We start from the raw sequence: 25,696 nt of genomic DNA, 5'->3' as shown, positions 1-25,696 counted from the left end.
TATGAGCTTTACCGAATTTCAACTCAGGCTGAGGTACAGCCACTTAGTCAAACTCCTCCCTAGACTCTAAGGCCATAGTGGCTCAATTCAGTCATTACACATAATGCCATTTAAGACTCTGTATGTTATCCAAGTAAATGTTATGAATGGGCAGATATGACACAGGACCTCCAGATCCATGCTCTGGATCAGGGTACACAAGCAGTGGGAATCAGTTGCTTCATCATTGGCTTCTAGTGCCATTTTGTTCCTGACTTCCAGCTGCTGGCCCAACAACAAGATTTATTCACTTGGGTCCTGTGTCGTATTTGGCAGTTCCTAGTAGATGTCTTAAATACACTAGGGCATCTCCAGATGATACAAGATATCAGTTTTTAGGCAACTCAATTGACATCTAAGGGAAGTGATAAAATATCAGCAATAAAAAGCTTCATCCAACAAACAAAACCAATGTATCGATGATGAAGACATCCAGAGTTCAAATCACTCCATTTTTTGCCTTCTTAGACTGACAAAAGAGAAGTTATGAGGAGAATGAGAAAGACACTCAGTATTTTCTGGCTCCACAAAAGGGCAAGAAGAATAGCTGACACAGCTGTGCCATTAATAGTACCCAGCACAACTGGTAACCCAGGTCACTCACCCAAGCTGAGGTTTCTACATACAACTGTAAAACAAATTGGTGAAAATCTTTGATTCTTGCCTATTATTTCAGCACTAAGATAACTGCATTCTTACCTACTAAATATATATTAAAATCTGGACTAGACTGTAAATAAATGATAGCTGGGAACTCTTGATTATGATACAGCCAGCTCCCATATCTTACAGCTAAAGCAAATATTTAAAATTAGTGAATTTTTAATCTAAGATGTACAAAACCCCTGGAAACTACTTTTCATTATGTTGAGAATTTCATTATGACATGCCTGAGTAGTTATATGTTATTCTTCAGTGAGAACAACTTTTTTTTTTTTCCCCCCAAATTTCACATTTCTAATAGTAAAGAAAGAATTCTGACTACATGGACAATTCTTCAGAACTTCTCTTTCAGAAAAAGCACAAAACGTTACACATATTCCATCTGTCAAGCTGTTGTATTAGAATTTGGTGACCAAAACTAAAACTTTAACTTGCAGTGAACCGCAGCTGTAAGAACTATCCCATTTATGTGAGTTAGATTAAGCCTATAAATAGAACTAGTGAAACTATTTACATATGTCGATACTCTTCAGCATGAACTGAATTATATTCTTGTAAACTTTCTCAATAATTCTATGTTTATTTAAGTCCTAAAAAAACCTTTATAACTAAAGACAATTGCTATAATATCAAAATATTCTACAGATAAAAGTCAACATATTCCAAAAATCTCTCCATTTACTCTGAATTTCTTATGGAAATTCATATTTATGAACACATGGTTGGGTTCTCTAGCTTGTACTGGACACTGAAAAGATCTAGAGTTCAACGAAAAATGTAACTTTACCTGGGAACTGATCATACGTTGTGATGAACGAGCAATATTAGCAGGAAGGCCAAAAAAGTCAGGTTTATCATCTTCTGGAAGGCTTTCAATAATATTACGATAATCCTGCATTAGAAGAAAAGAATAAACATAACTGAGGGAACTTCTTGTTCAGGTAACGAAATTAACAGTGTATGTTAAAAAGAATTTCATTAAGTGCACTGTATAACATAAGTATATAACACATTACATATCTTGGTAATCTTATTCAAATTTTTTTAAATTTTATTTATAAAAAGCTATCTTCTTTTATACAGTGTTTCCACTCTAAAATAACAACAAGCAATTCTGATGACAATGATGCTATCAAGCGAAAAAAAATGCTAAGATTGTCTCTGAAAAGTAGTTACAATAGTTTTCAGATTTGAATAAAAGTAAGATTAAAGACATTATAAAAAAGAAAAAAGATTTTGGCATTTGGATTTCGAAAAATAGAGCATAACACTTATTTAAAAAATGAAGAACACTCACCTATTTAAATCTATGAAGCTACTGTCACTCAAAGAAAGTAAAATTGTTTTGGTAAAAATAGGTTTACATGATCATTTGAGATGCAGATTAGCATCAATAGTGGTTATAGTGTAACAGTCACTAGTGATGCTGCTCTTGTACAAAACAGAAAGAGGCTTTGCAGACTAAGGTAGACTAATGGTGCTGGCTGTGTCTTTTATTGTGGCTTTGAAGGCAAAAAATATTTACTATTTGGAAGCTTAGCTGCACTCTATTGTGTTATGTCATGTGCATTTTCTCCTTTTCTTGCAGGAGCATATCCTAGGCGTGCACAATTTACTTTGACACAGAATTTCACTTCAGAGATAACATTAGTAGCAGACCTCTACACCAAACACTGAGGGAACACTATTTAGTAAGAGATATTATTCCAACTAACTTATCAAATTTAGCTTTATTATTAGTGTTCTACTAATGAAAACTATTTGCAAAAAACATTTAAGACTTAAAAGTATAAACTCTCACATAAATAATCATATAAGACATTTAGAGATGCTAAATGTAGTGCAGGCAAGAAGAAAGGTTCATCTATTTGACCATACTAGGTACAAGAATAGAGACCAGCATGGTTTGTTTATTCCTTCTCTCTTTAAGATATTACCTCAGCACATCTATACAAAACAACCATCAATTTAAAGTAAAAAAAATAAACAAACCCCAAACCTAAACAGTCAGAAACCAAGTAGAGAATGCCAAAGAACAGCAATTTACTTTTACTGGCATAATTCCATCAACTTATACTAGAGGTCTAGTATGTAGTCTTACATTAAAATGCCAATTAATCTTAACAATAGTAACAACAACATTAGTATGTGAAACGAGAGAGAGAGAACAGTTCTTTAGACTCTGCTGAATTCCTGCTTGTTTACACTAAAGGAATACTAAAGGAGAATCAGAATACATCTTTATCTCCAAATAAAATGTCACACACCCTCCACAGCATGTTAGCAGAATATGTCAGAAAACTGACATATTTTGTAAATAAGGAGATCTACTTAGATTTTCCTATTTCATCCAGAAGTTATAAGAATGTTTAGCAGTCTGTACATACATGCTATTATGTTAATACACTAAGTTATATAAAAATGTAATGATATCCTTCTTTGTCATAAATTAGTAAATAAATTATAACTAAATGAAGGTATCCTTTGGATTGTAAGTCTGATTTTCTTTGTGGAATTACTTCCAAGAATGATTCTTGAAAATAACCTATTTTAGTTTCTACATTAGGTGACAGAAGATGTATACCTACCAAAATACTGCAGGAGTTCGGTAAAGAGATCGAATATGGGAAACTAGTCATCTTCTTGCCTCTAGCATTTAAACTGCCAATGATTCGTGAGTTGAAAAGCTGCTCCAAGTACGACCGAAGAACCCTCATATCAAAGTAATTATCTACACGGCCTCCATAGATTGCATTTTCAAACAAGCCATGCACAAATTCCCACTGAAAATCTCTGGAACCTATAAATTACTTAAGATTAGTTTTGTATCAATGGATAGCATTGAATTATAAGCATTTCTTCTTATCATTGCAGATCTTCAGTGAAATAAAAAAAATACAAACACATCAAATAATTATTTTCTAATTACTTTTCTTCTGTATTATCAAATAATAAAAGTTGCAGAAACTTCAGTCAGTTTGTAAATACTTTTCGTTGCTAAAACAAATGCTTACTGGGTTTCAAAATGAGTTTTGAATGAGTCTTGAAGTGCTTTTTATTGTAGATAAATCAATTGTTTACAAGCATTTCAGAAATGATGCTATTTAAATTTTCATTATGGGCTCCTTTGTCATAAATAAAAAGAATTTCCCTTGTTCTAAATATTATACACTATTTTGTACCACAGTACCATCTGATCTCACAAAACGAACCGATTGGTTAAACCAAAATCAGACCATGCTCGAAATAGGTAATTACCAGAGTGTCATCTTTCAAACACAAAGAGGTACAGGATAGGTACTTTGTGAATCCTTCTAAATCACACAACATAGCACATAAAACTAAGCATGGTACTCTGTTTCCTGGCCAGATTAATGTTGCAATTAGATTACTCTGGTTTAGCTATATCCTACAATTTCATAATAACTTCTTTCCCCTCCCTTCTATCACAGTGGTCAAAAATAACTACATGGGATAATGATCTACTTATACCCTATAGAATTCATGTGCAGGCAGAAGCTTGATCAGCAAGGTACTTCCTAAAGCCCCTTGAAAAAGGAAGCAGCAATTACTTTAAGGGGGCGTTTATTGGTGGTAACTGTTGTTTCCAAATACTTCAATCATTCCTTTATAAGAAAAGTTATCTCCACAGCAACAGTTAATGATTAGATTAATGATTACCATTGATAGTTGATTCAACTCCTTTATATCACTGTACGTTTCAAGTCTGTATAACTAAGGTCCAGTTCCAGAAATACTAATCATCCATAAGTCTCATTTAAGTCAATGATCATAACTTATCTCTAAATATCAGTTCCTACTTTCAAATTATATAAAATGCAAAAACTTTATAAAAATTTACCTTTTTCTTATTAACTACTATTACGAAATCACTACGCTACAATGAAGTGGGCTCTATCTAACAGCGAGTTTCAATATGAAGAATTCATTCATATTCAATTAATATTCAATTCATTTATGCAATATATGGGGGAGCTCACACTGGGAAGGAATGCAGACAGAAGATAACATCTTCCAGGCACTCTTGTATTTCCTATTTATTCCTCTGGACTCAAGACGCTGAGCAGAATAGTTCTCAGCACAAAAAAATTATTGGTTTACCCAACCTCCCAAAAATGGAATTATGATTCATCCTGTGATTCTAGCTTTGCTTACTGCTGAGCCTTGCAGCATCTCCACTCTTATCTGAGTGTTGTAGAAAGATAAAGCTCTTCATGCAGTATCTCTACTAACGGTGTAACGGGACAGGTCCCGTTTGAACTCAAGGGCAGATGACACAAGGTGGCTCGCATCCATACAGCTAAACTGTCTTTTGCCCTAAAATAAAAGATAACCTCTTGCTTGCTGCCTACTGGAAAGAGTCTCCAGGCTCTGCTACAGGAAAAACCATGCCTTATCACTGCCTATGCAAATGCCAGTCTGTATAAGCCAAATATGGGAATAAATAAACCTGATCATGGAATAGCTTTGTGCCTGTGTCCAGCCCTTATCAGTTTACTAACACAGACAAATTCTCAGAGTCTGTAACTAAAACCAGAAAAGCCTAATAAGCCTTAGCACAGCTGATTCAGGGTCAGACTACTTCCTATACTGAAGTAGTTACCTAACTACCTGGTCATGTGTTCGTATTTGTGAAAAAGTTCCAGTGAAGATTCAAATGCAAAATTTATGCTTCAAAATGCTTCAAATCAGCCTTTAAACAGAATGGCCTCACTCCAAGCTCCAAACAAAACAACCATGCAAAGTAATCAATTTATTAAAAAATGCTGTGAAAGTTTTTAATCTTCTAAAAATCTTAACAGAGAGACATTCAGAAATGTGATGCTACAGATGTGAGAAATCTTTCCTTAAGCAGTGACTTACCCTCAAAGAGTCCATCAATAATGTCAAAACCAGCACGGAGATCAGATAAAGAAAATTCATAAAACTTGGTCCAACCCTACCATTAAAAGAAAGCCAAAGAAATTAATTAGTTACACAATGATGATCATGAAGTAAAATACAAATATTATGTGGTGTCTGAATACTGTATAATACATAATACTGAATGAAAAAAGAGGCATCCTATGTCCTCTGAAGTGCATCTGTGGCAACATTCAGTTGGAGGTAGCACAAAAAAAATCAGCTCTACCAGTGCCTTTAATTTTACATACTTTTAAAAACTAGAATCCTTTGAGTTTGAGTAATGTAAATTTAAGATTATTTTATTTCCTAACAGTATTTACTTCAGCTAAAACTTGCTGGCATTTGTGACTAGATCACACATTGAATTATGATTTTATTTCTGAGGGCTTTTTTGTATTTCAGTTTCCTTTGGATTTTCATAAATAAGTAAGTTTCTTCAAACACAGTCTAAAGTATGCTTTCATCATCTTACTCCTTAATTCACGTCACTCCTCTACTAACTGAAAAAATTATAATGAGAAAAGCAATTACTGCTACTATTACAGCAAAAATGCTGACCACCATATGCATATTTTAATCATTCTCAGTCTGTACCTCCTTTCTGTTCTTGGTGGTACTATTCCTTATATAGCATTAATGTGTAATGTGTATGTAATTCTCATAAAAACTTTCAATGTAAACGGATAAGTATAAATAAATATTGACATATGATACAGAACTTAAGAAATCCAGATCTCAAAGGTATTTCCTGTTGCTGTCTTTTCTTTTGGCTGTACCTTTGCATACGGATTATATCACAGGAACAGGTGCATATGACTCATGATGAGAAACAGGCAAATGTGTCAGATAACATGCACATATCCAGTGAGAAGGATACAGTCTCAGGTCAAGATGGTGGCTGCTCCACAGATCACAACCAAACTATCAGCCAGTCACCCTGAAGGTCATAAACTGGAAAAATGCAGTCTCTCAACAGTCACGGGGTTTTTTTTGACAGATCTGTACATGGACCCAAAACAACCTGAAATTCATTATAAAATACAAGAGCTTCTAGCTGGGATTAATTGCAGTCCAGCAATGTTAGAGACCGGTATTCTTAAGCAAAATACAAAATCATCACTAAGTCTGCACATGAGACAAACACAGTTACAGTGGAATTAAGGAGAAAGTAGTAATCCTGTCTCATGTCACTTGGAAAGCTGGTGATAAATGAAATTGAACAAAGCCAAATGAGAGTTCATGTGTCAGATCAGTACTTTAAATATTTCCAATTCTCCTACTTCTTGAACACCATATTCAAAGTCTGTTACCACAAGAGGCAAACAACCTTCTAAATTACAAAGTCAAAACTAGCAAAATACTCTCAAACATTCCAGGCTCTGCCAGATCAAATCTCCCCGATAACAAGTTAATTTCATCCCTAGTCTAAATAAAATAAACAAGACATAGAACAGTTTGTTGATTGGGGTTATTTTCTGTTTAATTTAACCATCTGCAGACAGAAACAAACTTTTACTTTAAACAAAAATTTATCTAAGGAAAAAATACATCACAGTCTCTGAAAACCATTATAATCCTCACAAGAAATGACTACATTCCCGTGCTCTTCCTTCTCCTTGAACAGAGTTTGTGCGCAGGAAGAGTACACAATGTTGTCTCCTCCTTCCCATCAAAGTGTCTCTTTTCTCTTATCTTCCATTCAACCATATATGTTTCCAAAATATTTTTTCCTGTCCCAAGTAAACAGGATTCACAGAATGTTTTCCATGGGACCTCACTGCATCAGTATCAGCACACAAATCACAAGGTAACCCCATGCAGGCTGTAGCAATTTTCAGAGGGATGGGAATTTAGGCCACCAAGACCTTACTTCGCAATGAATTCAGAGACAGTAATGAAAGCAGGCACAAGAAGTATCCGACTATTTCTCATCTCTGAACATGACCCAGCGTATATCTGATAAAAAATACTTCCAAGTATAAAAGGTAATAAATGGGGCAAAATTTTTAAAAAGGTAGCAAAAAAAAATCTATTACCTGAGGAATATAATTTCTTCTTTCTTGGCATACAGCATGAAACCATGCTAAACAAAAGAGAGAATGCGCTCGGGACAAATTTCCCTTTTTATTAATTTGCTCTGGTGTCCAAGATTCATAGGTTCGCAAGAGATTTTTTTTGAGGCCTGGAGGTGCCTGGATTGGAAGGAAAAACATTATTCTAGACGGAAAACCTAATACTTCCATGTAGTCTTTTCTCAAATTCTAACTTGCAATTTATAACTTAACGGAATGACAAACAGTACTTAATAAAACAAAATTCAATGAGAAAAAAAATCTGCTTGTAATCAATGGCCTAACAACAGAATGATCTTATGCTAAAAACAACTTAAACATACTGAAGGAAATTGTAACCAGTACCAACTGGTAGGAGGACTGAACTACACTAAAAGAACTTAGTGAAAGAATAGTACTCTATGAAAATATGTAAATATAAAAGCAAATTTGATTTTTTCAAGAAGAAGAACCTTTCTTCTGATTTTACAAGCTCAGCTACCAACCATCATTTCTGTGATCAGTCAACTCGCCTTTATGCCATGACCGCATTGTTAGCTAGCATATAGATATGGTATATACGTATGATAAAATCCATTTCTCTGATTTAGTGGCAGGTAATGTTTACAACCAGTAGAAATAACTGCAGTTAAAGTGTATATAATAACAAAAATGACAGTGCTTAAAAGTAAAACCAACTGATTAGTTACCCAGACATTTTCAAATCATTTGTAAGTGTGAAGACAAACATAAATTTTAAAGAGATTTAAATCACAGTTTTGTATTTATAAGGATGTCATTTCTTTTGAAAAATAGTGGTTGTTAATGTTAATGTTTTCATAAGATTACCATAGCTGCACATGTTGCATATGCACACTTGTGGCAAATAATTGCAAAATACTGTTGTTGACGATTTTTTTTTTAAATATCTACATCTTGATTGGTAACAGTTAAGGGACATACCACAACCATATAATAATCAAATATTATTACCCATGTCATTGGCTATCATTGCCCTTTTGTGGTAACATATATTTACTAGAAATGAAAAGGTAACAAAGGATTTCGAACACTGCCTCAGTGCGAAGTTCCAATTATTCCAAAGACAGTGGGATGAGTAACTTCAAGAAGCTAGACGAAATGTGACAATCCTACCCAGTCCCATAGTTTCTGTACCATTGAAGACCTCAATATAAGCAAGAAGGTACCCCAGAAGTTTAAAAATACCTGCAGTCAATATAAAAGTGCAGCAATTTTGCCTTCTTGAAAGTGCACAACATTGGACTCTAAAAGGTCAGAGCTTCTTGGTTTAGGTGAAGGCAAAATCTACACACTCCATAACCAATGGAAGAGTTAGTAGCACCCCCATCCATGACTTCCATAATGGACATTAATGCATAAATGCATTAATAATTAGATCACTTTCCAACAAGTCGGAGGAGCATGGTCCCAGTTACTGCTTAGGTTCCTTTGCCATTTTGAAAGTAAAGCTCTCAATTTTTAGTAAAGGTCTTTAACTATATGTTCTGCTTATGGAAGCAAAGCCATTTCTGTTGAAAGGGTCCAGTGAATATAAAGCTATAGGGCCACAAAGAAACATACGGAAGAGAAAGTATGATTCTGTGATCTTCAGGTGAGGACATTCATCAAGAAGAAGGAATTCCTTGTGTTTTCAGCCATGTTCCAGCACCTGTATAGGCTTTTGCTTTCAAGAAACACTGATTAAATGCATAAAAGAATTTAGAGCACAAAACAGAACAAATAGTTCCCCTAGGCAAATTTATTTTCAGTTCAGACTTTCCACTGGAAAAGAACATCTGGCAAGAAATTTTAGAAACCTTTCCCTTGAAGCACAGCTTCTGCAAATTTCCACATATAAATTATCATCAAAAATGTGTCAAGGTAAATTCATAGCATTTTTTGTACTACATCTAATCAAAATATAAGGCAAAATCAGTTACCTAAATCATCCACTTTAGCCAAATTTTATCTAAACGTATAGCTTACTACACATATAGGTTCATTCATTGTAAACAAGTAATCAAAGCTTTCCAAACAGATCTTACTTCGTAAGTTATTTTCAGACTTGACTGAAGCAAAATCGGAGTAAATTTTGGATGAACTTCAGCAGTAAGCCAAAGGCGAAAGTTTGGTTGAGGCTGTAATGTATTCAGTTCCTATCAAAGAAATGTTATATGTTGAAGCAGGTTTTGGATTTTTTTTTTAATACACAGAACAGCATTTACAGAACTATAATATCCTAAATTAGAAAGTTAGGCTTGTCCAAAAATTCTTTAGTTTGCTTTACAAGTAAGGTTATTCAAAAGACAGCAGTTTCAAGACGTGTTTTCTACACCCATTCTGTCTGCTCGTTGTGCTCAAGTTCGAAGCTCATCCTTGCTGTGTCAAAACATTTGCACCTCCTCCTCCAGATTATAAATTCAGAGCATAAAAATATATAGCAGTTCTTTACTTCATTTAAGTAAAAAGCACCAGAAGGCTACATCTCGAAAGACGAAGGCTTGGAGTGTGGGCTGCATATCACAACAGATCTCAACAACTTTCAAAAACTGTATAGCTATATTAATTCTTTCTTTTCAAGTGTTTGTTATATGCCCACTTCACATACCATGATTCACAGAAAACCGAAGATAGGAAAATGAAGTTCTAAGAGAATAAATATTGCCAACTGCTCTTTCAAATATAAAGGCTTCACAAAAAATATGTAATTACTGAATGTATGAAAACATACTGCTGGTGCTTTATGTGCATCTGAAACAGACATATTTTCCACCGACAATACCAACATTGTTTGACAATCGACTTGAGAACAATGTGAACAGTTCTGTGTATGTGTTTTGGAAGAAACATAGTTCAAAAAAGTCTTAACAGATTTTCTCACAATCCTTTCATTGTGATAATCTCTAAAACATAATCACATTCATTTTGTATTCAGTGTTTTTAGTAAAGAAGAAAATTCTGTCAACCCATTAATTGTTCTGCTCTTTAGGCAAAATGACAACTCTATCTGGTACCTAGAATCACAGAATGGTTGAGGCTGGAAGGAACCTCTGGAGACTGTCTAGTCCAACTCCATGCTCAAAGCAAGAGTCGGCTACAGCAGGCTGCCCAGAACTGTCTCCATTCAGGTTTTCAACACCTCCAAGGATGGAGACTCCACCACCTCTCTGGGACACCTGTTCCAGTGTTTGACCATGCTCACAGTAAAAAAACTTTGTCTTATGTTTAAATGGCATTTGCTGTATTTCAGTCTGTGCCCATGGCCCCTTGTCCTGTCACAGGACACTACTGAGAAGAGTCTGGCTCTGTCTCCTTTACTCCCTTCCATCAGCCAATACACACTAAATAATGAGATTTCCCTCGACACTTCTCTTCTCCAGGCTGAACTGTGCCAGTTGTCTCAGTCCCTCCTTCTATGACACATGCTCCAGTCCCTTCATTACCTCTGTGGCTCTTTACCAGACTCATTCCTGTATGTCCATGTCTCTCTTGTACTGGGTAGCCCAGCACTGGACACAGCACTCCAGACGTGTCTCACCAGGGCTGACCAGAGGAGAAGGATAACCTCCCTTGACCTGCTAGCAGCGCTCTGCCTGAAGCAGCCCAAGATGCTGGTGGCCTTCTTTGCCATAAGCACACATTCCTGGATCATAGTCAGCTTCTTACTCATCAGGACTCCCAGGTCTATTCTGCCAAGCTGCTTTTCAACCATTTACTCCCTAACTGTCTGGGTGCCTGGAATTATTCCTTCCCATGGGAAGCACTTGGCATTTCCCTTTGCTGAACTTCATAAGGCCCCTGTTAGCCTACTTCTCCAGCCTATCAAGGTCCTTCTGAATGAAAGCACACCTATCTGTTGTATCAGTCATTTCTCCCAGTTTTGTATCATCTGTATTCGCTGAGGATGCACTCTGTCCTATTATTCACATCATTAATTAATATGTTAAACAATGGTGGCCATAGAATCAATTGCTGGAGCACATCAATGATGACTGGCCTCTGGCTGGATTTTTTTGCCGCTGACAACAACCCTTTGAGCCATGCAGTCAGGCCAGTTTTCAATATACCTCACCATGGTACAATCAGGTCCATATTTCATCAGTTTGTCTATGAGGATGTTATGGGAGACAAACTAAGATATGAACATGATCCACAGCCTTGGAAGCAGGAGATTTAAGAAAAGAAAACAAGGCAATTTACATGCTGGTTCAAGTGCAATCATGTGCAGCATGCATCCTCTGATACATCGTGTTTGGCTCGATGACAGCTAAGGGCAGTCAGTTGTAAGCTGTGAAGGTATCATACTAACAAAGTTCACATTGACCAGAAGACATACTTCATCTTCTCAAATGGAAAGACTGAGAACTAAATTCATGTACCTGGATGGAACTGAATTATAACTAGGCAGATCTCTCTTAAGAGGATGTCCAAACATATGAATTACACAGCTTCAATCTTGCTAATGGTATGCAAAACAGGCAAGGGGATGTGCCAAGTCAAACATCAGCAAATCTCAGTCTGTATTAACCTCAGCAGGAAGTTTAACACATTCATTATTATGTTCTTGTGGAAAGAATAAGAAACTTCTGATACATATCTATATTTTAACAGTAAGAATGCGTTTCTACAAAACATCAAACATTTTAATTTAAAATTAGCAAAAACCTCTTATTGACTCAGACACAAGGTACAGTTAATAAAAAAGAACTACTAAAAAGAAAGTCCTAGAACTGAAAAAGAAAAAAGAGAGAATAAACTCAAGCATACATAGATTCAGAGTTCAGCAGACATGGACAGTATCCCATAAAGTATCAGAAGTCCAAACAGAAGCATTTGTTCACTCATGGCAAAAATATTCTACATTGTATGAAAATAAAAATGCTCACACAAAGGAAGGAGCTGCTTAGATCTGAAGCGTTTCACCTTATTCATGATCAAGAAAACTGCAAGGATTTATTTTTAAATCATTGGAATTTTCAACATTACCGTGGAAATGCCTGAAAAGCCTCAGAAATGTTGCATACTAATTTTGTCTGGTTTCCAATACATTCTTCTCCAGTTACCCTCACCTTTTCCAGTACAGGAAGCCAAGATGTAACAAGATGCAAGTTCTTCAAACAAAGCCATTCTCCATTGCGTGCACATTCTTTTAAAGTTTGAATAGCCAGGTCAGCTTGGCCTTGGCCCATTGCAATCTGAAATGACAGAGACAGTTGTATCAGGAATTTATCATACCTCATTAAACAGCTAAATACAAAGCTGTGTTTCCAAGTTAGAGTGCATATGTAAAAAAGAAAGTGTGCTAAAGATAATCAGAATTTTCTGATGATGTGACAGGCTACTACAGCAGGGAAAAGATTAAGGAAAACAAGGTTTTTTTCTTTGCAATCTCTCTAACCAGAGTTTCTTAAGAAACAACATTACCTAGTCTGGAAAAATTGGTATTACAGTATCTGTAGAGTACATTCACCTTAGGTCTCCCTTAGAGTCTAATTAGAAGCTATACATAACAATACCCCCTGAACCAAACAAGCTGAAAAGAAAGTGGTCTTAGCCAATCTAAAAAGTCTTGTCTTGGCATTACTGCTATAACAAAATGGAACTATTGTGATCATTATGGCTTCACCAAATATCCTTTAAGAAATCCATCCTGTCTTTTTATCCTAAAACTGCACTGAATTGAAGAAACTTGTGGCCTTAGCTCTAGCTGATGATACAGAGACATTCTCTGCCTAAATAAAATTGAGTACCATATCTTGAAATAATTTAATATAGCCAAAAGAAGATAACTGAAAGTCACCAACCAGTATGGTAGCACTCCACACAAATTTAGTGGTCTTTTCTTTACCGCATATGAGAAATGATTCAAGAAGAAAAATCTGATCTTCTATGTTCTATGCAAATTGCATGAGAAAGTCCAGGAAAAAATAACAACAATAAGATATTCTCATTAGTAGAACAACTGTCAGATGATTTAGCTTTGAGTACCGCTCCTTATATCAAATACGATACCATGTTACATTCTAAAAGTCAAACATGTGAAGGACACGCAGATATAAACACAAAAAGCCACCTGGCAGAGTAAGAAATATGCATTCCAAAATGATCACAGATAAACTGGCAGTAGAATCTACATCGTTACAATTTGATGTGAAAAATATATTACATCAGTGCACATTCCAGGAAAGGAACAATTTCAAGGACTATGTAAAAGCAACATTAAACTTGACATTTTCCACTTCTATGCTAACCAGTGATCAGCCAGATGACAATTCCCCTCCCCTGAATATGTCAAATGACAGAATGAAATAGAGTTTTGCAGAAAGGTGTCAAGCATATTGGCACTGTGTATTATGAATATTAGGAAATCACTTGTATCATAGAATAATTTGAGTTGGAATGGATCCTGGAAAGTCTCTAGTTCAATCTTCTGCTCAAAGCAGGGCAGTTATGAAAGATCAGATCAGGAGCCGAGGGCTTTGCCCAGTGGACTCTTGGGAACCTCCGAGGATAGTGACTGCAACGGGAAATCTGTTTGACTTCTCATGGTGAAAAAGTGACTCCTTACATCCAGCTGCAACCTATCTCATTTGCATTTATGCCCATTGCTTCTTTCCGCCATGCCTGATTGCAAAGTGTCTGGATCCATTTTCTCTGTGACCTTCTTGTAGGTATTGAAAGGCTGCTATTAGGTCACCATAAAGACTTCTTTGCTGGCAGGGCACAATGCTGGCTCACGTCCAGCTTGTCGTTGACAAAAACCCTCCAGTCCTTTTCAGCAGAGGTCCTCCCCAGCCAGTCAATCTATTGCCTGTATCAATGCAAGGGTTTCTTCTTTCCCAGAAGCAGGACTTCGTATTTCTTGATTTCTGTAAGGTTCCATCAGACATGAAAAGCCAAGGAGAGTTGTGAGCCCACTGCTCAGTGGGGCAAGGCACACAGTGACAAGGCACATGGAAAAGGTCGACGTACTCAATGCTCTTTTAGTGTGAGGTTTCACTGTTGAGGCTTGTTCTCAGGCCTCCCAGGTTTCCCAAACTTACATGCAGGAGTGAAGCAATACCCAAAGTAGAGATAGACAGATTTAGGAATCACTCAACACACTTAGAAATAAAGAAGTTCACAGGACAAGATGGGATGCATCCAGGAGGGCTGGGGGGACAGCTAATGTCACTCCTTTCTCTCATCTTCAAAAGCTTATGTTGATCTGGGGTGTTTGCTGATCAAAAACGAAAATGTCACATTTATCTTCAAGAAGGGCAAGGAGGAGAAAGATCTCGGTAATTACACGCTGGTCAGCCTCCACTCAGTCCCAGGAAGGTTATGGAGCAAGTCCTCTTAGAAGCCATTTCTAAACACATGCAGAACACAGAGGTGATAAGAAGCAGCCAATATAGATTTACCAACAGCAACTCATGCCTGATCAACTTCATTGCTTTCTGTGATGAGGTGACTGCCACTGTGGACAAGGGGAATGTTGTATACCTTGACTTTAGTCTCCCATATCCTCCTTATCATCAGACTGGAGAAATATGGGCTGGAAAAGTGAAAAATAAGATAGGCAGAAAAATGAGTGGACTGCTGGCATCACAGAATGGTCAGTGGTGCGGAGCCCAGCTGACAGCCAGTAACTAGTCGTATCCCTCAGACATCAGTACTAGGACAAATACTGTTTAATATTTTCCTCAGTGACCTGGGTTATGTGACTGGGTGCACTCTCAGCAAGCTAACGGATAGCACTACTGTGGGTGAGAGGGAGGGAGAGCAACCCATAAGCTGGAAGGCAGAGTTGCTACTCAGATGGACCTGAACAGACTGGAGTAACAGTTTGGCAGTTCATGAAATTCAGCAAGGCAAATGCAAAGCCCTATACCTGGGATGGAATTACCCCATGCAACAGTACAGGCTGGGGTCTTGCCTAGGAAGCAGCTTTGGAGAAAAAGAAGTCCTAGTCGAACAACAAGTTCAAAATGAGCCAACAACAGGTCCCTGCAACAAAAGCCAATCCCATAATGGGCTGTATTAGTAAAAGCTTTTGGCAAGTCCAGGGAAGCAATCGTTCCCGTCTCTTCAGAACTTGTGAGACCACAGCCGGAATACTATGTACAGTTTTGGTCTCCCCAGTAAAAGACAGTCATGGTCATACTGAAGCGAGCAGACCACCAGTATGGTCAGGGCACACTGAGCAGGGTTTGTTTAGCCAAGCAGACAGGAGACCTTCTTGCTGTCTACAACTACTTGATTGAAGAATGCAGAGCTGACTCTTTCAGACACACATGGTGACAGGACATGAGTCAATGCACAGAAGTTGGAATATGGAAATAATGATTTGGCATTAGGAAAAACATTCTCCTGTGAGAGTGGTCAAAAATTGGAACAAGTTGCTCAGAGATATTGTGGGATCTCCATAATGTAGGGGGGACCTCCCTACTCTGAGCAGGGGGTTGAAGTAGATGATCTCCAGAAGTCCCTTCCAATCTAGGTTATTCTATGAATTTAACAGTTACAGTTAATTTCTTCTTAAAAAAAGTTGTTTTCAATGCCTCTGCATAGATCCAATTTTGAAACAGACACAGAAAAGACAAAGTGTTTTCTTACAGTACGATTCCTGATTAAAGTCTACTCAAGGGGAATTATCTTAACCCTATTCAGTTTCGTGTTGAATGCAAAAAACGGAAAAAGTTGTATACTATGACAAAAACCAACTGTTGTCTTGGCAGGGCATTAATTTCAGTGTTGGATGCCTATTCCTGAAATCTGAGGGCTTTCCCGCATGGTCTGTCTTAAACAGGTTTTTAAAAAGACTTTAAATAGAAGAGTCCTGTTCAGGAACTCCCATCAACAATTAATTAACATTTACATGTAAAATTTCTCAAAATGTTTTACAGAATTTCACAAAATACCATAAGTATTCATAAACTTTGAACATTTGATTTATGTTTTCTGTTGAAGAAAGAAATATGCAAATTCTATAACAGGAGGAAATTATGAAGTCTAGTTTTCAGCGGGTTTTGTTCATATTTCGATTACTCCACATTAAAAGAGATAATGTTTCCGCTTGTATAACAATTCTCAGTCTCTTTCATGCTCTTTCATCTATGTTCTCACTTTTTCACTCTCAGAGCTGGAGGAATGTCTCTCGTGAGGATACTGCTTCTGTGAGGATCACTACTTGCATCTCTCTTCTCCAACCCATTTTGCCAACGGAATCAGAAGTCAGTGGCAAGGTAGGTGGGAACAACACACATATAGACACCAAACTATGCTTTTACATACTAACTTCCTTCACAGAATCACAGAATGGTAGGGGTTGGAAGGGACCCCTGTGGGTCATCTAGTCCAACCCTCCTGCCGAAGCAGGGTCACCTACAGCACGCTGCACAGGACCTTGTCCAGGCAAGTCTTGAATATCTCCAGAGAAGGAGACTCCACAACCTCCCTGGGCACCTTGTTCCAGCGCTCCGTCACCCTCAGAGGGAAGAAGTTCTTCCTCATGTTCAGATGGAACTTCCTATGCTTCAGTTTGTGGCCATTGCCCCTTGTCCTGTCACTGGGCACCACTGAAAAGAGTCTGGCCCCATCCTCCTGACACCCACCCTTCAGATATTTATAAGCATATATTAGGTCCCCTCTCAGCCTTCTCTTCTTCAGGCTGAACAAGGCCAGCTCCCTCAGCCTCTCCTCGTAGGAGAGATGCTCCAGTCCCCTCACCATCCTCATAGCCCTCCGCTCGACTCTCTCCAGTAGCTCTTCATCTTTCTTGAACTGGGGAGCCCAGAACTGGACACAGTACTCCAGACGGGGCCTCACCAGGGCAGTGTAGAGGGGAAGGAGAACCTCCCTCGTCCTGCTGGCCACACTCTTCTTGATGCACCCCAGGATCCCATTGGCTTTCTTGGCAGCCAGGGCACACTGCTGGCTCATGGTTAACCTGTCGTCCACCAGGACACCCAGGTCCCTCTCCGCAGAGCTGCTCTCCAGCAGGTCCACCCCAAGCCTGTACTGGTGCATGAGGTTGTTCCTCCCCAGGTGAAGGACCCTGCATTTGCCTTTGTTGAACCTCATCAGGTTCCTCTCTGCCCAAATTTCCAGCCTGTCCAGGTCACGCTGAATGGCAGCACAGCCTTCCGGTGTATCTACCACACCTCCCAGTTTGGTGTCATCAGCAAACTTGCTGAGGGTACATTCTAACTCTTCATCCAGGTCGTTGATGAAGAAGTTAAGGCTGGGCCCAGTACTGACCCCTGAGGGACACCACTAGTTACTGGCCTCCATCTAGACTCAGCGCCGCTGATGACAACCCTCTGAGTTCTGCCATTCAGCCACTTCTCTATCCACTTCACCGACCACTCATGTAGCCCATACTTCCTGAGCTACCCTAGGAGGATATTATGGGAGACTGTGTCAAAAGCCTTGCTGAAGTCAAGGTAGACAACATCCACGGCTCTCCCTTCGTCTACCCAGCCAGTCATGTCATCGTAGAAAGCTATCAGACTGGTCAGGCATGATTTCCCCTTAGTGAATCCATGCTGACTACTCCTGATAACCTTCTTTTCCTCCACTTGCTTGATGATAGCCTCCAGGATAAGCTGCTCCATCACCTTTCCTGGGATGGAGGTGAGGCTGACCGGCCTGTAGTTCCCTGGGTCCTCCTTCTTGCCCTTTTTGATTGGAGTGACATTGGCCTTTCTCCAGTCCTCGGGCACCTCTCCTGTCCTCCTGGACCTCTCAAAGATGATGGAGAGTGGCTCAGCAATGACATCCGCCAGCTCCCTCAGCACTCGTGGGTGCATTCCATCAGGGCCCATGGATTTGTGGACATGCAGATCGCTTAAGCAATCCCTCACACAGTCCTCCTCGACCAAGGGAAAGCCATCCTCTCTGTGGTCTTCTTCTCTTACCTCCGAGGCCTGGGATTCCTGAGGGCCAGTCTTAGCACTGAAGACTGAAGCAAAGAAGGCATTCAGTAGCTCTGCCTTCTCCGCATCCTCTGTCACCAGGACACCCGCCTCATTCAGCAGCGGCCCCACATTGTCCCTAGCCTTCCTTTTGCTGCTGATGTAGTTGAAGAAGCCCTTCTTGTTATTTTTGACATCCTTTGCCAGCTTCAATTCCAGGTGGGCTTTGGCCTTCCTCGTCGCATCCCTGCACGCTCTGACCACATTCCTGTACTCTTCCCAAGCGGCCTGCCCCTCTTTCCACATTCCATGGACCTTTCTCTTCCACCTGAGCTCCGCTACAAGCTCCCTGTTTAACCATGCGTGTCTCCTGCCTGCTTTGCTCTCTCTCTCTCTCTCTCTCTCTCCCCGTCTCTCTCTCTCTCTCTCTCTCTCGGCGCTTTTTGCCGCCTCGCCGCTGCGGTTTTGCCACTGGAGAAAGCGTCTCTCGGCGCGAGCCTCTGCTCCAGAGCCCTTCACCTTCAGTAGCTTCGCCGAAATGGCGAAAGGTAAATCAAGATACCAAGGTAAATCAGATATTACTACCATAAAATTTTACACATTGTGTGCTTTAATCACTATGCTTATATAAGACTTACCTGATGGTAGCACTCAGTATTTCTTTCAACACTGGCAAGTTCTTGCAACTCTTGAGAAGGATCAGCACCAGGAGAAATAATTATCAAGATGGGCTCAATTTCCAGAGTCTCTTTATACAGACGTTTCAAATTCAGAGGTGATGGAGATAATTCTTTTATTCCTATAAATTAGGAATTACAATTATTATGGAAATACAGTGACTACACAGGATGGAGTGCTTCATTAACTGCTTTAGTGGTCATCTGGCCGTCAAAGTTCTGTTCAATGGAGACCATAAAACTGGTCCTACGATGAGAAAAAAATTCTTACAATATGCAGGTAGAAGGCACGATATATTGATAAGAAAAAGACACAGGCACCAAAACGGTGTCTGGACTGCCAGCTTGACAGATATAAACAGCAGTCTTTACATAGAGTGTAGTCTTCAAGAAAACATACAAAAAGAGAAGAGCTGGAATATAAGAATATGACAAGCTATGCTATTTGCTAAAACTAATTGCAGTGTGTATGTCCACATGCAGGACTTCTCTCCTGTGTTGTCCCAAGAGCCTTAATTATTAGACTGTGACTTTACATAGTTCTTGATGCTACATTTACTTCAGTCTATTATTTGCTTTCATATACAACTCAAATGTTTACAATGTTGATCTAGTATAGGCAAGGCATTTATACACGAGCCCAAGGCTATAAATGTATCACAAATTTAAACAGTGTTAACCACACATTTTCAATGCATCTTTACGCTGGTCCTTAAACAGTGAAGTGTTAGGTGCAATGGGAAATCACAACATAAAGCAAGACAGAAGAGCTCAAATCAGTGACATATATGCAACACTAAAATACACAATACGCATTTCCTTGAGGGCACAGTCTTCTTTCAGACTTGAGCTATTATCTCCCCATAGAACAGTACTATATAATTTGAATATAACAGGTCAGGTTGGCAAAAGTTAGCATGAGGTCTGCTTTCTCTGCATGTATCTGTACAGAGACTCTAATGGATGCAACTAAACAGATAAAATCACTGTCAGTAAAAATGCTTTAAAAAAATTGAATTAAACAAGACTAATATTGGAAAATATTTTCATTTTACTTTCACTAGACATGTAGGGGTAATACAAGCAAAGATAAATATGTAAACTGAGACCATAACACAACTGATATGGGCAGCTCCCTTGGTAAGTTCTGCTGCTCCCTGCCAATAGGTCCTAAACCCTAGAAGATCCATACAATGACACTGAAATGAAAGTAGGGCTGTTCAGTACTGGACTGAAGAATGCGCAGTGAGAAAGACTCTTCAGGGAATCTTAAATGTCAGAATCTCAAAAATGTCAGACAAACATCTGCAGGTTGTTTCTCAATGAATCCTGTATTGGTCAAATTTGGATGCATTTTCAGAAGGCCTGAAAAAACCTTACACTTTGAATGAAAGCTGCCCAGCATACTTACTCTCTAGTCATTCCTCCAAACTGAGCTTACAGTAACATTTTTCACAAGTACAAGCTACTCCAGATTTAACATACCCTTCACAAAATAAATGGAAATAGCTAAGCTATTGGCAGGGAGGGGAGAAAGAAAGAAAGAAAATAGAAAATTAGCTAAGAAAAAAAATGAAACGATATATAACTAGAGATTAGTTTAATTTTTTTCCAACTACCATTGTAATTCAAGCTACTTGAGTCACTCAGCAACAAAAGAAAAATATCAGGAAGCAGAACATAACAACATTCTCTACTGTAAGAAATATTTTAGTTAGTTTTGATAAAAGAGTGTTTACAATGCTGAAAACGGAAGACAGTATTATGCCTATAATTAGAAAATCCAACATCAAATGTTTCTTTTTATGTATGAGGACCACAAGAAAGAGGTACTTGTGATGCATTGATACTTTGGCTATAAACCTGTTTTGCACCTTAAGCAAGTTTCATCTCATCCAATCCATCTCTACTGAGTTGTAGTCATTGTAACTACACTTCATTGTTGAAGTATCAAAATGTGTTTCCATATTAATTTAACAGAAATACTAAAACATTACTTGAAGTATTATTAGAACTTAATCACTAGCTACATAAGCAATAAAGACACACTGAAAATCTTAACACCAAATTTTAGATCAAAATTTGATTAAAAGTAAGGTTTTGAAAAGGTAAACTTTAAGTTTTATTAACTTCTAATTCAGTGAAGAAAATAATTTTTACAATCTTCACTACTGTTTGAAATCCTACGAAAGATACAGGACTAAAAATATTTGTTGAAGTCAACAGGTAGCCAGGATACATAAACCAAATTGAGATCTTTCTGACCACTAATTAACACTGTGGAATGGGCATCATGCAATGCTGCAAATATTCATTATTACATGGAAATGCAGAACAGATGTACAAGGTCATATACAGCAAATCTATTGGGTCTTTTAAGTACTGTGTTATTACTTCCAGTTGAGAAACCCTGGCGACATAAAACAGTGGTCACTGCAAAAGGTTTCACTATAGACTTGTGACGTTCTTATAATCTTGCCTTGACAGTTACTATTTGTCATTGACAAAGAGAGAAACATGCTAGACAGACCTCTCTTCTTCACCTGCTCAAACATTCAAGTTCCTGTTCCTAAGACTGCTTTGCTGCTACAGACAGGTGCATGGAATATACTCCAGTCAAGATAAACCAGAGACTGTTGGCTGTATTCTTATTTTTAGCAATGCAAGCAGAAGGCATGCAGATTCCTGAGAAGCTTAATTGGTTAGGAATTTTCATATCCTACATAACTGTGTTCACTGGGGACTACTGCTTGGCCTTGCATTAACTGAGGAATAGAGTATGTGTACACCTGCAACTTCAGTTATTATAATAATGTATTTATGGTACTGATGCTAACTTAAAAGAGGTGCAATTATAATGAGTAACTGCCTAGCCAAATATATTGTAGCACTCTTGAGATGCATCATTTAGAAAATTAATACAGTCTAAGTTTTATTCCATAAAGTGGTTTGGTTTTTTAGATATTTGGACACAATGTTTAGAAAAAGCATAGTGATGCTGAAGGTGCTTTTTGTTTCAAGAAAGCTCAACAGAAGTGAAACATAGAAAAACTACAATACAGCCCTATCTATTCCTGGCCACTACAGCCACGATTACATTTAGAAAACTGATAAAAAGGACTCTAGTGTTTTCAGGGTAAATCAACAAGGCAATAACTACGCAGTTAGAGTAGGAATTCCTGACATACTTGTCTGCCTCCATGTTCCGTTCTGACAAAATTTCTTAAATCTTACTATCCAAACTGACATCCTGACATGAGAAGAAAAAGCACATGTGAGAGCACGTAACTTTGCAGAAAATGTCTAAAGTGGGGGGTAGGGGGGAGAATCAAAGCGGACAAAAGAAAGACCTGACATAAATAAAAAGTTTGGCACAGGATGCAAAGTTCACTTTTTTATAAACTGATGAAGCTTCCATAAAATCAATGAACAACTTTTCACAAAACTTGTCTACTAAAGTCAGCACAACTAGACCAATTTACAGCAGCTGGAATTTGAACTCAAAGTGCTTGTTAAAATTCCTTCCACTGGTGATCTGTACACAGAGCAATGATGTACAAAAAAATCAGTAAATGCATTATTACTATTAACAATTCCAAAACAGAAAGCAGGAGAGGTTATTTTTTTTTTTTATTTTGGCAAGTAATTTTATTTTCGCCTACATGGAATGTGACCATGAGAGCTCTGGTCTACTTTATAGAAAATGGTCTGTGACTTGTTTAGCCTGCAGTGATTTTCCTTCTGTGTATCTCTACTGCTTTTTTGAAGAATACGAACTGTAAGTAATTAAAATCAAGCCTCTTTAAATACTATTTCTGATGTAGCCAGACTCAAAAAACTAAGTTAAAGCACATATGAAAAAAAAACAACTCAATGAGCGATATGGAATGATCTGGGAGTATACTGTCAATATGATTTTTGCCAACATGGTGTATTTCAGTGTAGCACGTAAAATAAAGAAATACTTTGGGTGCCCACAAAATATATTTACAGAAAATTCTTATGAACTTAATCTTCAAAAGAAATTATTTTAATCCTCCTTCATCCACAAATTAAAAAAATATATAAAAGATTAAAACAGGAAAAAACCGTATCTGAATAAAACAGAAGTGGAAGGCTTTCTTGTAGGCTATTCCAGCTCTTTTGGAACTCATTTTTCTCATACGAAAACAGCCAAAGAAGATTGGAAACTTAACGGTTTCCTTTCAAACTAAGTGCAACAGTTTGCTTAAGAAGTTTCAGGGCAAGGACCCTCAAAAAGACATAGTAGCAAAAAATATGAAAACAATATTCATATAAGCGTGACCCTTTTTTTAAGTTGGAAAGCACTAGTCACGATTTATGACATAAAAATAACATATATCTCAAAATAAAACCTCACTGATATGCATGAAAAAATCTGTGGATGAAACCTTGCCTACAAATGGAGTCAATGGTATTCTGCCTTCCTCACTGAGGCTGTAGTTTCATTCACCAAAAACCATTCCCTTATGGAATGCCTCCACGGAGCTGGTATCAAGACAGACCTAACGAATTTCTGTAATACATTAAGATCTGGAAGACAGTAAGTGGGTGAATAAACTTACTCTGCATTCAGGTCTCTGCTGGGTTTTGAGCCTCACGTACTGCAGATCGCGCTTGTCATTTGATTCTAGCAGCCAGGGACATTGTCAGCGTGGGACCTGGACACTCACCATGACAAAAGTACCCTCTCCATCTACTAACGATGTTTGATAGAACAGGCTAACCTTTCTCCTGAAAATACCAGCCTCAGTGGCAGACATGGAACTAATTTTGACCAACAAATAACACCCACAGACAGAGCATAAAGAGGGAGTAAGATAAACGCTCACACAAATGTCATTAAAAATGTAAGAATCGGAGACCTAAACTTCTACCTAATCTTATACTAATAAGAAATGACACTTATGTCAAAAACTTAAAATTACCACAGTAATTGTTTTTCACATATAACTCATCTATTGTATTATCATGCAAATTCACCCATCACAAGATCATTCTAACTGCAGATCTTCCAGGTTCATTTTCTACCATATTAAAAGCAGCCTTTGCCACTTACATTTAAGGTCTTTACCATCTAGATCCCTTCCCTTCTGATAATCCCTCTTCTGTCCTGATGCTGTACCACCATTAAAAAAAAAAAAAAAAAAAAAAAAAAAAAATTGTGCCTTGTCCCTACGTAATGCAGAGGGTGACTTTTAAAACTACAGTGTCCACCCCAATAAGACACTCATAATCCATCTTCCATATGCATATTGTCATTAACTGCTGAAAACTGAAGGAAGGCTTTGGTGTGCTGTATTGCAGTATTAAGATTATTTGGAATCTAAGTTCCAAACTTTGGATACAATGGACCTCAGAGAGGAAACAGACTAGAACAGAGAATCACAGCATTGAATTTCTCTAAATCATGTCTTTCCAAACAGACAGTAAAAAATGTATTATATTCCAAGAGACTGATGAAAATAACTAAAAATATGAAACAATCTTTTGAGATCCAATTTACAAAATCTCAAACCTAATGGCTTTTAAATGGTAAATGGCATTAAATCATCTTTTTTGAAAATTTGTATCTCAGGGAAAATGCTGCAGTGAACATTTATAGAAAACGAGCTATCCTTCTTTCTTAATTACTCCAGTGTTCAAGAAATCTTTAGAAGAATATGACAGATCATTTATTATATTTTAAATCACTGTGCAGTATAAACCAAACCATTTTAAAAGCACTTTTTAACAATACTTTCACAGAATCACAGAATCACAGAATAGTAGGGGTTGGAAGGGACCTCTGTGGGTCATCTAGTCCAACCCCCCCGCCGAAGCAGGGTCACCTACAGCAGGCTGCACAGGACCTTGTCCAGGCGGGTCTTGAATATCTCCAGAGAAGGAGACTCCACAACCTCCCTGGGCAGCCTGTTCCAGTGCTCCGTCACCCTCAGAGAGAAGAAGTTCCTCCTCATGTTCAGACGGAACTTCCTGTGCCTCAGTTTGTGCCCATTACCCCTTGTCCTGTCACTGGGCACCACTGAAAAGAGCTTGGCCCCATCCTCCTGACACCCACCCTTCAGATATTTGTAGGCATTTATAAGGTCCCCTCGCAGCCTTCTCTTCTTCAGGCTGAACAAGCCCAGCTCCCTCAGCCTCTCCTCATAGGAGAGATGCTCCAGTCCCCTCACCATCCTTGTAGCCCTCCGCTGGACTCTCTCCAGTAGCTCTTCATCATTCTTGAACTGGGGAGCCCAGAACTGGACACAGGACTCCAGATGGGGCCTCACTAGGGCAGTGTAGAGGGGAAGGAGAACCTCCCTCGACCTGCTGGCCACACTCCTCCTAATGCATCCCAGGATCCCATTGGCCTTCTTGGCAGCCAGGGCACACTGCTGGCTCATAGTTAACCTGT

The 25,696-nt window shown here is 38.3% G+C and overlaps 1 protein-coding gene across 4 annotated transcripts in view; it reads right to left on the bottom strand.

Moving 5' to 3' along the window:
• Positions 1–25,696, bottom strand: part of DYNC2H1 (dynein cytoplasmic 2 heavy chain 1) — a 193,158-nt gene that overhangs the window by 61,690 nt on the left and 105,772 nt on the right. For 3 of the 4 annotated variants that reach the window (XM_075417967.1, XM_075417985.1, XM_075417976.1), the window contains 7 exons: positions 19,237–19,397; positions 12,770–12,895; positions 9,746–9,856; positions 7,665–7,820; positions 5,587–5,662; positions 3,291–3,502; positions 1,490–1,594 (listed from right to left, as the gene is read on the bottom strand). In XM_075417967.1, coding sequence (XP_075274082.1) covers positions 1,490–1,594; positions 3,291–3,502; positions 5,587–5,662; positions 7,665–7,820; positions 9,746–9,856; positions 12,770–12,895; positions 19,237–19,397 — 947 coding nt within the window. Of the gene's footprint in view, positions 1–1,484; positions 1,595–3,290; positions 3,503–5,586; positions 5,663–7,664; positions 7,821–9,745; positions 9,857–12,769; positions 12,896–19,236; positions 19,398–25,696 lie in introns of all 4 variants that reach the window. The other variant, XM_075417994.1, reaches the window with a different exon arrangement.

This window comes from Opisthocomus hoazin, chromosome 1 (assembly GCF_030867145.1).
Source record: "Opisthocomus hoazin isolate bOpiHoa1 chromosome 1, bOpiHoa1.hap1, whole genome shotgun sequence".
NCBI classification, from domain to species: domain Eukaryota; kingdom Metazoa; phylum Chordata; class Aves; order Opisthocomiformes; family Opisthocomidae; genus Opisthocomus; species Opisthocomus hoazin.
The sequence above is the reverse complement of the archived record's forward strand: the minus strand, read 5'-3'. Positions and strand labels throughout refer to the sequence as shown.